This window comes from Spea bombifrons, chromosome 3 (assembly GCF_027358695.1).
Source record: "Spea bombifrons isolate aSpeBom1 chromosome 3, aSpeBom1.2.pri, whole genome shotgun sequence".
NCBI classification, from domain to species: domain Eukaryota; kingdom Metazoa; phylum Chordata; class Amphibia; order Anura; family Pelobatidae; genus Spea; species Spea bombifrons.
The window spans coordinates 79706726-79721364 of NC_071089.1; the positions used below are offsets into that span (position 1 = coordinate 79706726).

A 14639-nucleotide genomic window follows, 5' to 3' on the forward strand; every position below is an offset into this window, starting at 1 on the left:
TATGTGTATGTATGCCCCCAGTCTGCCCCTCTCTTTAGTATTGATTTATGCAATGGCCCCAGCTGCACCCCCTGTGTATTGATTCCCCCGGCCCAGATAAAATACTGCCCTGCAGTATGGGGGATGTATATCTGACTAGTTGATTCCCTTCCATGGGTCTATATATCCCCCATACTGCAGGGCAGCATTTTATCTGGGCTTGTCAGCAATATGTAAATGTTATGTGTAACAAGTTCATTGTAATAAGTGGCAATGACTACTTTTCTGCAGTAAAATCTATATCATAAAATTATATGCTACATACAATTATTAAATTAAAACCAGTATTCTGTGGCAACTGGACTCTATTTTACTCAGGCTGCATTGTCATATCTTAAAAAAATTACTTTAAATATCATATGTAATTTAGGTGGTGATATTACTGTGCCATTTTATTTGGCTTGCACCCAGGCCTAAAGATAACTATAACTTTACATTCAGCATATGCATGGCGATGAAAATAAATCTGGAATGTCAAACAGAACTATTGTTTAACAGTTGATGTTGCCAAATTCATAGGTGGAATTCAGCAAATACAAATAACTGGCCCTACCAAATATATGTCAGTGCTATATTTAAGCAATAAAAGGCTTACACAAACCCTTTAAATGCCAGAGGGTTTTTAAATACATTGTCACGTGGTGGTAGGCAACCCTGGCATTTAAATTATTAATGGTTATACGTACATTAACACAATTTATTTGCATGAGTGGAAGATTTCTGAAATTTCAGTATGCTTTTGAATGTTTTACGTAGTTATTGCTGTGGGGAGGATGCAATGAACTACACATGTTTTGGGCAGCTGTGATGTAAGTCAATCTCAGCTGTGAATCATGAATAGGGATGATGCTATGTGTATATATATTTTTTATGACAGTTTAGTAAAGACTTCTCCTAGCATGGGAATATACAGGGTACTGCCACCTTGATCTCAGGATAATCCTTTGAGGTAAAGCATTCTTGCAGACTTTCAATGAGGAAATCCTGCAAAAAAGAAAAAAGAAGAAAAAACATTCTTTTGTTAGATTTCTCTGAGATCTCAATGGAATTACCAAGTACAATCCCATTATGGAATTTCCAGGTGCCCTGCAGATTCCTTTCAGTAGCTCCATCCAGCAACGTTAAAAGAAAAACAAAAATTGTAAAGAAAAAGAATGTTATGTAAAACTGAAGAAAATAGCAGATCAGTGGTTTACATTTTTTAATTTGGTATATGGTCAAATTTTCTACATGAATGCAGATGACTAAAACCCCAAATATATCAGATATCCTGGTAAACAGAAAGTCATGGCATGTTTCCAGGTAAGCATTTCAAGTAGAGCTCCTGCAAGTGGCTGGCTCTGAATTTACTATTTATGCTGCTATTGGCTAGGTTCCAAAGTATTTGGATGCCTTCATCCTAACTCATATATATATATATAATATATATATATATATATATATATATAATTTTTTTTTTTTTAAATGTATGGTTATTTTTTTTACGTGTTTTTCTTGGAACCGTCTTTTCAACGTATGGAGTTTCATCGGGTTAGTATATGATTTTTTTCACAGGAAAAAACATAAATCCACAGGAAATGACTGACAGTTCTTAACAATCTTAACAATATGTACAACTCAATTAATATTGGCTAATATACATACCCAAAAGACATGCAGTAACCATTGAAAGAATAAATGTATTGAGGGGTCAAGAACATCCTATTCAAAATGACCAGTTAGAGGAGCTTTACTTAAGTTAAAACAAAGTAGCTTTTGCAAAGGTTAAGCAAATAATAATAAGTGTTTTTTCATGCCAATAATATTACTTTTAAAGGAAGGAAAATTTTGGGAAAGTGTTATAGACAAAAATCAAACATACATCGATTACTGATTATTATTATTATATGGAATAAATCAAACCTACCGTCAATATTTTCTATATAAATTATCCTAATCACGCCAAAAAAAGGAATAATATGGAAACAATATATTAAACAACAAATGTGTAGATAGCATATGTCTTGTAAATACATATCCTATGTAATTATAATATAGTATGTATAATGATGAGAGAGAATAACAGCTGTAGAAGTCAGCAAAAATAATAAATATTGGAAAATCACAGATATTGCACTATATTGGCAGTTAAATTACTCATGGTGTTTTTATATGGAACTGTTAATAAAAATGAAAAATAAAGAAACATATTATGGGGTATTTTTTACAGTGCCACAAATTTGCAGAAGTTTATAATTCTCCGATGTATGTGTGTATATATATCAAATGCATTGATTAAATTGTTTTTGTTTGTTTCATATCAAACATAATGCATACACCATGTTTGTTTCATATCAAACATGGTGTATGCATTATGCAATTAATAGGGTATCTTAACCTAACAAAAGCAGGATATCAGTCTGTGGATTTTTTGGAGCTTTATATAAAAACATACTGTACAGATGATACACATACATAGATGTAATTAATGAAATGTCTTCTAAAAATGTTTTGGTACGGATTTATTTAACCCAAATAAATAAAAAATGTTAAGTAAGCGTCCCTTTATACGTTAAGCTTACTATTTGATCTTAGCTTTCATTGGCTTTGCTGTATAATCACCACACACTATAAAAAAGCAGAGTGAGCAGTTTCTGTATTGGTTTCTATAGATATAAAGTTGTTTGTAATACCATTTAGTGCACCATCGTCCATAGAGTATGATGCCTAATTTATAATCTGTGCATAATTATATAAGCTTTCAAGACCACAGAGGTCATATCTCCTACATCTTATTCTATTAATATTAGTACAGTAACAGGTATCACAATCTATCTTTTTGTAGTACACCAATATTCATTTTGGTCTCATGGCATGAAGTTTCCCCAAAAAAGGCCTGAAGACTTTCATAACTGTTCTAGAACGTAGGAAGTGTTTTGGTTCTATTTCATTGTGCTCATTCATCAAGTGTTCTTTGTTCTAACCTGACTGACGCAGCTGGCTTGGCTCAATGTGCTGACTGCTCTCATGTAGCTCTGATTCCGAGAGCGGAACTTTGGAGAATTGTATTTCCCTGATGGGTCCAAGATGTGTCCAGCAGCCATTTCACTAGCAGCTTGTAGGTAGCTCTGGCTACAAAAAAGGAGAGAAGACAAATTCTACTTGAGATTTTTAGTAGTGTTTCTGGGGAAATATATATATATATATATATATATATATATATATATATATATATATATATGCAATTATATATTTGCAATTTAATAAGAATGAAACTTCCATGTGTGTAGTAAGTTCTCATAATAGTTACATGAGCAGTTTTCTGTTTAAGAAAGCAAACAATGGGAATACAAATTTGTAAACCATATATACAGTATTTTACAAAGCTATTGTGATTACAGAGGTACATGAGTTGTAGGTACTTAATAACACTGTCAATAGACAACATCTATATTTCAAATGCAAATATTTAATTTCAGTAGAAATAAATTATATTTTAATGTGGATCATTGTCATCCATGTCCCATGACAAAAAAAACATGCCCAAAAATAGCATTCAGAAGAGATCTTCTTTTTTGCATTTAATAGTAACATATGTAGTAGTATACATAACATTCCACTTAGAACCACAGACTAAATGTTTATAATATCAAATACATAAAGAGAAAGTGTCACCTAAACTGTATTTGTAACTGGTATGCATACAAAAAAATATTCACACAGTTAAACGATGAATAGAAAAGAGTTGAAAACAATAAAGTTATAAAGAAATGTTTTCATTGATTTTATTCAAAAGAAAACACACTAATCTTATTAATTTATAGTAAATAGGTATGTACAAGACAATTTGCTTTTACACTGTATTGCATACTGCTCTGGCACTTGAACTACATTTTCAATATTGGTACTCAGTCTTACCTCAATTGATGCTTTATGCATAAAAAAACACTATTCACTTTGGCATAAAACTAATGTGTTAGTTTATGAAATATATATATATATATATATATATATATATATATATAAATGTGTGTGTGTTTGTGTGTGTGTTTGCACATAACCGTTTTAAACGAAAATATGGATATGCAAACCAAAATAATGTTAATTTCTATCCAATGCTTCCTGGAAAGTACATTTACCCTCAGTTCACACATAAGAGTTGGATGAGACAGCTTTGATATACCGACTCCAAATGATGGAATGATACATGGCAATGTAAATGAGCATGCAGAGTAATGACACATGATTTGTAATTTTAGCAGATCTAGGCATTGACACCAAACAGCTTGGTAACCAAATTGTGTTGGCATTGAAAAAAGTAAAATAAGGTCATAGTGGTTTGGAAGGTTATTAGCTTTCAGAAACTTACTGCGATGGAATACAAAAGGCATGGGTTTAATTTGATGCTTGTGTTATTATGTAAGAAACTCAGAATTCACGGAAAGGTTTAGACAAATCATGCAAATATATAAAACTAAATGAAACACTCACAACACAATATACCGTATTTGCTCGATTATAAGACGACCCTGATTATAAGACGACCCCCCAAAATCTGAATATTAATTTAGGAAAAAAAGAAAAAGCCTGAATATAAGACGACCCTATAGGAAAAAAGTTTTACCAGTAAATGTTAATTCATGTAAACTATTCCATTTTTTAATAAAAGCTATGATTGAGAAAATTATTTTTTTGTTTTTATTTCCTTGTATTTTCCAACCTGTCCCCCAGTTACACACATCTGCCCCCAGGCTTGCCACTCCAATATGCCACTGCGCCCCATGATATGCCTTTTAACCCCCTATGTGCCACTCTGCCTCCAGAAATGCCTTATACCCATTATACCCAGCAGTCTTCCTTCTGTCTCCCCCCCATTTAACACTCCCCCCACCCCACACACCCTTACCGGTGCTTCCAATTTCCTGCTGTATACCAGGGCAGCGGGTTGACGTCCACGCGATCCGCGTAGACAACTTACGCTGCAGCCAGAAGGAGGTGTGGCTAGCAGCGGGGTTGTCTGCATCCATCGCGCTGACCTTCCCCGGCTGTCAGAGATCAGAGTTCCCCGCACCGGGGAGGGAGACAGAAGGATCCAGGTCCCCTGCAGCGGTGCTGGGGATCTGGATCTTAGTCTCATAGTCAGACCTCTATTTGAGGTCTGATTATAAGACGACCCCGATTAGAAGACGAGGGGTATTTTTCAGAGCATTTGCTGTGAAAAAAACCTCATCTTATAATCGAGCAAATACGGTATGTGTGTTGTAATATTTATAAAGAACAATTTTGTAGCACAAAAACGGAAGAGAATTCATAGCTATAGACATTAAAGGGGTTCATAATACCCCAAGGTTGTTTTTCCCCAGACAATGTAAGATCACCAAAGGTTACATTTGACATATGTTTTCATCAATAGTAGAAGTTATGAGAGGCAAAGTCAGAAGGTATAGGGAAAAGGAGGATGGGGCTTGCCTGCAGCATAATAGAAAATCCATCAGCTGTGTTTCCAAATTAAATTTATATATTTTAATCACAATTTCATAGCTGCAGGCCCAAATATATTGTAGTTTTGTATTTGGATGTGTGACATGTTATACAATAGTTAAAAACTCAGCATTCTATTCATGGGTAATATTTACTCAAGAAAAGACATAATGTTTTTTCTTTGTAAGAGTCCATATGGTTTATGCAGGCTATGAAGAGAACCATCCATAAAGATGCATGTTAATATAGATACCCTACCATATGACGTGACTACTTGACTCCTGGGCTTTGTTGTCCACTATTTACACCTAGTCCAGTACAAATAAACACTTTGTGTAATCAGTGCTACACAATCAGCCACAAGCTATCCATCGGTCTGGCAGCACTTGAGTTAACAGACGTCTTGCAGTTGACAGATTGTTGAGTTGATCAATGCAGTTGTAAATCGTTAAACTACTTGTTATTGATACTAAATATAAATAAGCAAGGAACTAATGGGGAAGTCTTAGACAAAGTAATTATTTATATAAATGCATGCTTTACCCATGACTGCAGTGATAATGAATCATAATCAGATCCTTATTCAGTAATAATTGATTGAGGAAGAGGAAATGGGAGAGCCAGGCAGCTGCAAGATAAAGGATGAGAAATTGGTCTCTTCATAGTAGTTAAAAACCAATTTTTCATCAAATTCTAGAGTACAACAGAGGGCCTGTCAGAAGTGCAAATGCAGAAGTACTATTAACGTCATTGCACAGGCCTTTAACAACGCACATTTTAACATTTGTATTTAAGCTAGATTCAATAGTACATTTTAGGTAATGAACATGTTTTCCTAGCCAGGTTACCAAAACCCTTGTTAAGATGGCAGAGACTTACTTCTAAAAGAAAAATGTCAAGGTAAATATGAAACAAATTGATGATAATTGTATCATTTTCATCTCATGACAATGTGTCAAATTTGTGCTGCATATATCAAGTTGGAGTATGAAGTCAGATCCATATATTTTAATAAAATGGATTATATACAGTGTGCCACTGTCATTTTTTATTGCCCGCTTGTGTCCAAAAAAAAAGATTAATCTTTCAGATTGTCATTAAAAGGTGTCGGAGTATGTAGTCTAATCTAGTGGAGTATTCCCCATTTCTTATTGTACTGCTGGTATTACTTCTACTACATAAACGGCAGAAATTAAGATTATCAGGTTCATATTACTACTTGTTTATATTAACAATCGATAGTTAAAACAAAGTGAGTATTAATTGGAGTACATAACACTGTGCCTTGGAAAATAATGACTGGACTTTTGACCATGATGTAAACTCAGCTCTGTAGGGACGTATGCGGTGGATCATACCACATTGAACAACAACAATGTAACTCATGCTTCTGGAATTCAATCAGTTAAGTCACAAAGTAGTCAATATACAGGGAGTAGATATGAGTGAAAGGAAGTGGAAAGCCTAAGATTGCAATGCTGTCATTAACCAAAAAAGTCTATTAGTTAAACACCGGCATTTAATTACTGTTAGATGCTCCAATCTTTGGGTAGCTCAGTCACATCTGGGTGCAACGCAGTGGCGTAACTACAGGGGCCCTGTGAATATGGATGTCTATGTGTAAGTGTGTGAGCGTGGATGTGTAAATGTGTGTGTGTAAGCATGGATGTGTAATTGTGTTGAGTATGAGTGTATCTTATTTGTGTAAGTGTGTTTATACTGTATGAGTCTATATTGGAAGAGGGGTGCAAAGAAGTCACATACAAGTTGCGTGGGGCAATTATGGTACATACAAGCTGTTTGGAGGTAATAATGGCAAATAACAGCTGTTTGAGGCAAAGATGGCTCTGATAAGCTGCTTGGGGGCAAACGCAATCCAGCTGTTTGGGGGCAAGGTTGGCGGTCATAAGCTGTTTGGGGCAAAGGTGGCACTGTGGCACATGTTGCTTGGTGAAGTAGGGGGCCCCCTGGTGCAGCGTGCCTGTGTAAATTCATTAAGTGGCACTATGACCTCTCCCAACATGTATGGAGTTTTAAGAGGTTAGTGAGAAGTTTCTGTCAACTCCGTAGAATATTTAAATTAAAAACAAGTCGCTTTAATATATAGAATTTCAATGTTAGACTAGCGAGAGCAACCATGTTCCAGCAAGCTGCCCCAGGGTGATAAAATAAGTAAAATAGTTTGCAGAGACATCCCCCATCATAGTGATATTTTAATAGTTTTACTTGTCGCTGTAGCATTCATTAAATCACAAAGTAGTTAATGTACAAGAGTGAAAAGCAAAGTTTAGGTTCTTTGGTTAACCTTAGTCATATGACTTTAATATGCCCCAACATCAATAAAGTCTTGAGATTAAGTTAGTAGGAAATTGCTGCCAAATCGGTAGAAGACTTACATGGAAACCAAGTAGCCTTCATAAATACCGTGTCAATGATAGACCAGAGGGATTACATGGAGCGTGACAAAATTGGGGTACTTTGAGGTAATGACAGGCTAAGCAGTATATGACCATATAGTGTGATATAATCACCAATAGGTATGTCTCAGATAGGTGCTTTTATATAGTATTTAGTGGGTGTGCGTTTATTCATTGTTTTGTTTAGCAGCACCTCAAAATCTGAATGTATATTCAGAGTATGTTTCCCTTATTCATTTTTTTGTGAATATTTGCAGGTTCCGATCTGATGTTGTCATCAGTGGTGTTAAGAGAGGGCTTTATTTGGAAGGGGAGTCTCAATTGGTTAAAAACCAGAGCAGTCCCACAGATTCAGCTCAGATAAGATTCAGATAAAATAGGTAAAAAGGCTTGCAGAGACACCCCCATCATCGTGATATGTCAGGGGTTAAATATAAATAGTGATTCTGGCACAAAGTTTAAAACATGGTCTCATACCATAGCAACCCATTGAATCACCATGAGAACTCTTCCATTGTTTGCTATAGTGGTAAAACCACTTATAAAACTCTAAATAAGTTGTAAACTACTATTTTTTCACAACATACAATAACTTAGTTATTGACAATAAGCCTTGAAGAAGTTTAAATACTTGAATGATATTTGGTTGTATTGCACATAAAACTCACAGCACAGCCCCCAAAAACCTCATATTTCAAAAGTACAGCAATAGCTGACAGAAGACAAAGGTTATTTCAAGGACTATACAGTCAGAATGGAATTCCTCAGACATAACTTATTTAAAATTGAATTGAATTGTACTAAAATGGGATGTACCCTAGATATTTAAGGTATGTAGAAAGCCACAAGCGTGTTTCTTTTTCATGAATTGTAAGCTCATTAAAGGATGGTTATAAGACAACTTTTGCAATGCAATACCTATTTAACTACTTTAAAGCAGCCCATTCTCTCTATAATCAAGGTTTAATCCACATGGAGTTTTTTCAAGATGCTACAATACAGAAGTCATTAATTGTAGAATTTAGAGGAGTAATACAGTATATTAGAGCACTAGTGTCCATCTTTCCAGTATATTTTGTTCATATCCACCAATTGTGGAAAAATGTCTGACATCCACTAAAAGGTTATGGCATATTCATGGTGATAATTAAAATGACATTTTTCACTAATCAGACATATTCCTCATTGTCTCATAGTTTTTTTATATACCAACATACAATAACAGGAAAGTAAGCAGACCCCGGATGACTACAAAACCAGACTTCTAGGTTTAATAGGGTACAGAAAGCATAAAACTGTAGTACCGTTTTTTTTTTAGAGGCTGAAGTGTTTAAGATCCAAATAACTAATAAATCAGAGATAGGTTCCTTCTTTCATATAAAACTGTACTGCTTGTTAAATTCCTAAGTAGCATAAGCACAGTTTAACCTCTAACAATAATAAAATAGGAACACAAATACTAAAATAATGGCCTTCTCTTGAGCATGTTGTGAGTTGCAGGTGAGAGCATGCCTATGAAATAGCAATATACATGGCTGTGCACAATTTAATCTTAAAAAAATGAGTAGGATAAAAATAGGGACCCCCATGCCAAGAAGGAAGATTGTTACTCAGTTACTTCCTCTAAGTGACCCCAAACTTTTGAATAGTGTGTATGTGTGTGTGTGTATATATATATATATATATATATATATACCGTTTTGGCCCGAATATTGGCCACACTTTTTTCCCCTCACTTTAGGTCTTTAAAGTGGGGGTGCGGCCTATATTCAGGGTTAAGTGCAAGGATGGGGGCGGGTGTTTTTTTTCTTTTTCATTTAGCCCTGCTGCGGGAAGCCTGGGGGGGGGAGTGGCACTTCTAGGAAGCAGAGTGGCATATCAGGGGGTGCAGAGTGGCACTTCTAGGGGGCATAAAGAATATCTGGGGGGCAGGTGGGCATTTCTAGGGGGCATATCTGGGGGTCAGAGTGGCATATCTGGGGGGCATAAAGCATATCAGGGGTTGTAAAGCATATTAGGGGCAGAGTGGCATATCTGGGGGACAGAGTGGCATATCAGGGGTTATAAAGCATATTAGGGGCAGAGTGGCATATCTGGGGAACAGAGTGGCATATCGGGTTATAAATCATATCTGGGATGCAGAGTGGCATATCAGGGGTTATAAAGCATATCAGGGGAGAAGAGTGGCATATCTGGGGGCAGAGTGGCATATCTGGGGGCAGAGTGGCATATCAGGGGGCAGAGGGGCATACCTATAAGTAAAGTGCATTATGAAGTAAGAGGGGGACTTTAAAATTGCTATTGGTTTTCTATTTGTATATAACATATGCTGACAAACTGTATAATAGATACCAAAAATGTTAAAATGTATGCTTGTTCATTAGATAAAATACTGTTTTACCATTCCACTCGTGTATTTTTTCTTTAAAAGTATTTTTTTCTTTAAAATAGCACCAAACTTTAAGGGTGCGGCCTATATTCGGGTACGGCCTATATTCGAGCCAATACGGTATATATCTATTGTGACAGGGTGAAAGATGGCTTGTATGTAAGCAGGAGATTGGAAAGAACAGTTTATCCCAGTGACTAATGGGTTAACTGCTCCTATTAACACAGGTGCCCCAGGTTTAACTCTGCACTGTGAGATAAATGCAGGGTAGAGGAAACACCCCTCTCTCTGACTGAGAACAGCCCACTGCAATTTGTCTACATCTTGGAAAGAACAGAAGGTGTACCTGAGTTCAAGTGTGCTACAAGTTGGGCTGGTAGCAGAGACAACTTTTGGGAATCCGTTAGAAGTATATTCTGTTTTATTATATACTGGAAACCAGCTTAGCTGGCCAGTTCTCTGTTGTTAGTCAGGGAAGACTGGTTGATTTGGTGCAATAAAAGCCTGGAAACATATTGGGTCTCCTACAGTACCCGCTGCTCTAGAAATGTCCTAAGAGGTACCTTACTACAATATATACACACACACACACATATATATATATATATATATATATATATATATATATATATATATATATATATAAAATTTATATACAGTAACACAACATACACCCTAACACTCACATACACATTCGCAAATATATAGTCGTGCTAACACGTACAGACACACTCACACTAACATACACTCTAACACAGACATACACACTTGCACATACATACTCGTGTTAACACACACATAGACACTCACTCTAACTCAGATATATACAAACATACTCCTTCACTGACGCCATGCACGGAGGCGGGGTGTCCACCTAGCGGCAAGTTTAAAACCGAGCACTGAGGTGCACTGAGCATTACTCACCTTCTTCCGGGATCCATTGCTTGTGACCTGACTTCGCCTTTGCATTATCCTTTTTGTACTTCACCCGGATTTATGTGTGTGTTTATCTCCTGCAAATAGGAACCAACCGGTTCACCGGCTCAATGCCAGCCATGACACTCAGTGCTCAGTTATTGTGCCTCCCTACTGTTCCTATTGTGAAGTTACTACATTTATATCTTGATTCCTGTGTACCAAACCTGCCTATTATTTGGGCCTTGCTGACCTCCTGTGCCCCTGACCTTGGCGACTAAACAGCTCTCTTGATTCCTGTGTACCGACCCCGGCTATTGTCTCTGGACTCCGCTAACTCCTTGAACCTGACCCCGGCTGCCAAGCAGCTCCTTCTCTCTACCTATCGTGTACCGACTTTGGCTAGTGACCCGACTCCGCTTCTGGACCTTGCCCTCTGCTATTTTAAAGTGCTTTGTGCTGGTTCCTGTGTCCTGCATTCTGGACTCCGCTATACCTGTCCACCTGCACCTGACACTCCCTTACCTTGTTCAGAGCCTTTTTAATAGCTGCTTGCACACTGGGCCATGCTTTGTTTGAAGAATGTTGGTCTGGCCTGGTATGCAACTGCCCCATAACACAGTACTGGTTGAACCAAAACAGATAAATCCATTTAAATCACAAATAACTCAAAATTCGTTTCATTTTTTAAAAAAATGTTATTTACATATTAAGTTGCAGTATGTTGGTCAAACAAAACTACAGAGTCCCAAAGGTCAATCCAATGTTTGTAAGTGTTTTAATAGTGTTCACATTGGACAAACCCACACAAAAAAAACACAGCTTGACCCATTTCACACTTACTTTTATGTAAATAAAACTTGTTATATGTTTATGGTTTCTTCAGTCAGATTCTAATCATGAACCATGGAATTGTTTGTATTAAACGGGGATCATGGTCCCTTGTGGGGGCTCTCCATGTATTCTGACTCCGATTGTTGTGATAGCGATCTATCCCTTGTAAGACCTCTATGCCTGGCCTGAATAAGTAGATATAACCACTGCGGACAATCCTTGTCAGATAGCTGAACTCACCAATACCGGTTTTCATCCAAGAGCTGGTTTATTCTGTACAACAAGCAACTGAATACAGCAGAATGAATGGATTTCAGTATTATGCGGTCAAAAGATGATGCTTTCCTAGCTTAGCATGCAGAATACATGTGTCCCTGTTACATGTGGCAGATACAAGCAGCCATGATACAGGAAGTGCCTCACTAGAGAGCAGGGGTGGGGTTTACATGCAAAGGAAATGTGTGATAAGTGCATTACCAAAAAGGGCCAGAAGATGGCAGCTAACTAACCATAGAGAAATCCATAGTAAATGGATTAAAGAATAAACTATGTAATTCCCATCTACAATAATGAGAATACTAACTGTGTAACAGCATACTCCCCGTCTGACAATGTAAATGTCACTATTTACACCATAACGGTAGTTATACAACTGCAAATAAACAACAGTGCAATTTGCTTGATGTCTTGAAAACCTGGAAAACATAAAAGAGAACATGCAGATAATGCAACAACTATAATGTAAGGCTTCAAGTTGTAACAATAAAGTTCAAGACTCTTCCTTCTTGAAGTCACAGGTAGGATTCAGCAGCATACGCAAGCAAGTTCATTCTCCAAAGGGCAAGAGCAAAATAAGTTCCGTGATAGGTCTGATTAAAGTCTTTACAGTCCCTTGTCTTGCAACTTTCACCTCCACCTTGCGTACCTTACCGTCATCACTAGGAACGCTCTTTATAATAAGTCCCATAGGCCAATCGATTCTTTCGGCTTGTTGATCCTTGAGCAGAACGAGATCTCCAGTTTTTATGTTAGGGTTCAGGCGTTGCCATTTCCTGCGTCCTTGCAGGGTAGAAATATACTCCATCTTCCAACGATTCCAGAAGCAGTTGGCGAGATGTTGTACCCGCCTCCACTGCTCAAAGCACAGATTTCCTGATTTGAAGTTTCCAGGTGGAACAGGGATGGACCCAAGCTTCTGGGTAAGCAGAGTAGCTGGGGTAAGGATAGTTGGGGTCTCTGAATCTGTAGACACTGGAACAAGTGGTCTGGAATTGATTATGGCAGATGCCTCTGCCATGAAGGTGGTTAGAACCTCGTGAGTAAGTCTTGTGGACTTCGAGTCCATAAGCATAGAGTCCAGTATTCTACGTGTGATGCCTATCATTCTCTCCCATGAGCCGCCCATGTGGGAAGCATGAGGAGGATTGAATATCCATGTACAGCCTTTTTCAGCTAAAAGGTCCTGGATTGGCCTAGAGTTGAGCTGTAACTCTCGACAGGCTCCAACGAAATTAGTACCACAATCAGATCTTAGTGTCTTGACTGGTCCTCTGATAGCAAGAAATCGTCTTAAAGCGTTGATGAAGCTTGAAGCATCCATAGATTCTATTACTTCAATGTGTACTGCTCGCACACTCATGCAAGTGAACAGCACTGCCCATCGTTTGCTATTTGCTAGGCCACCTCGAGTTCTGCGGGCTGTTACCATCCATGGTCCAAAGACATCTAGACCAACATGAGTGAAGGGTGGGTCAGTACTTAACCTCTCAGCTGGCAGATCTGTCATTTGCTGTTGCTGATGTTTACCTCTTAGTTTACGGCAGTGAACACAGCTGTGCAGTGTAGCTGTAATTTGTCTTTTTGCTCCTATAATCCAAAGGCCTGCAGCTCTTATGGCACCCTCTGTGAAGTGTCTACCTTGGTGCTTAACCCCTTCATGGTAGTGCCGTATGAGCAGAGTGGTAATGTGAAGGCGAGCAGGTATAATGAGAGGATTCTGTTCTTGCCTTCCCAACTCGGCCTTGTTTAAACGTCCACCAACTCTTAACATGCCATCATTGTCAATGAATGGGTTCAGATTAGCAATTGGACTGTTTTTTGGAATGTCCCTCTTGTCACGGACACACTTAATTTCTGAGCCAAAAACATCCTGCTGTACAATGCGTATTATGACCATTTCACCTTCAGCAATGTCCTTTCCAGAAAGAAGCTTTTGACACATGTGCCAACCCTGACATTGAACATCAGTGGGCTTCGTGTGAAAACAGTATGCAATGTGGACTAACCTTGCGATGGTTCGTACAAGCCTTATCCACTTGGAAAAACGTCCAAAGCGCTGACAGTCCAAGACGAGTCTTTGTTTAGTTCGGGTGACGAGGGTTTTAACTTCCGGACGAATCTCTGGATCTTTGTCAGGTTCTACAATACTGAAGACATCAGCTGCGGTTTCTTCTGGATGATCCAGCAGGAATTCAGGACCTGTTATCCAAGAAGAATTTGCAAAGACACTTGCAGACACTGGCCTGGTGGCATGATCTGCAGGATTAATTTCAGATGGGACATAATGCCATTGTTCAGGTTTAGAT

At 37.7% G+C, this 14639-nt stretch overlaps 1 protein-coding gene across 1 annotated transcript in view; it reads right to left on the reverse strand.

The window, feature by feature from the left end:
• Positions 1-14639, reverse strand: part of DLGAP2 (DLG associated protein 2) — a 355391-nt gene that overhangs the window by 41288 nt on the left and 299464 nt on the right. Inside the window, exon 7 of the mRNA XM_053459998.1 lies at positions 3003-3150. Within this exon, the coding sequence (XP_053315973.1) occupies positions 3003-3150 (148 nt within the window). The remainder of the gene's footprint in view (positions 1-3002; positions 3151-14639) is intronic.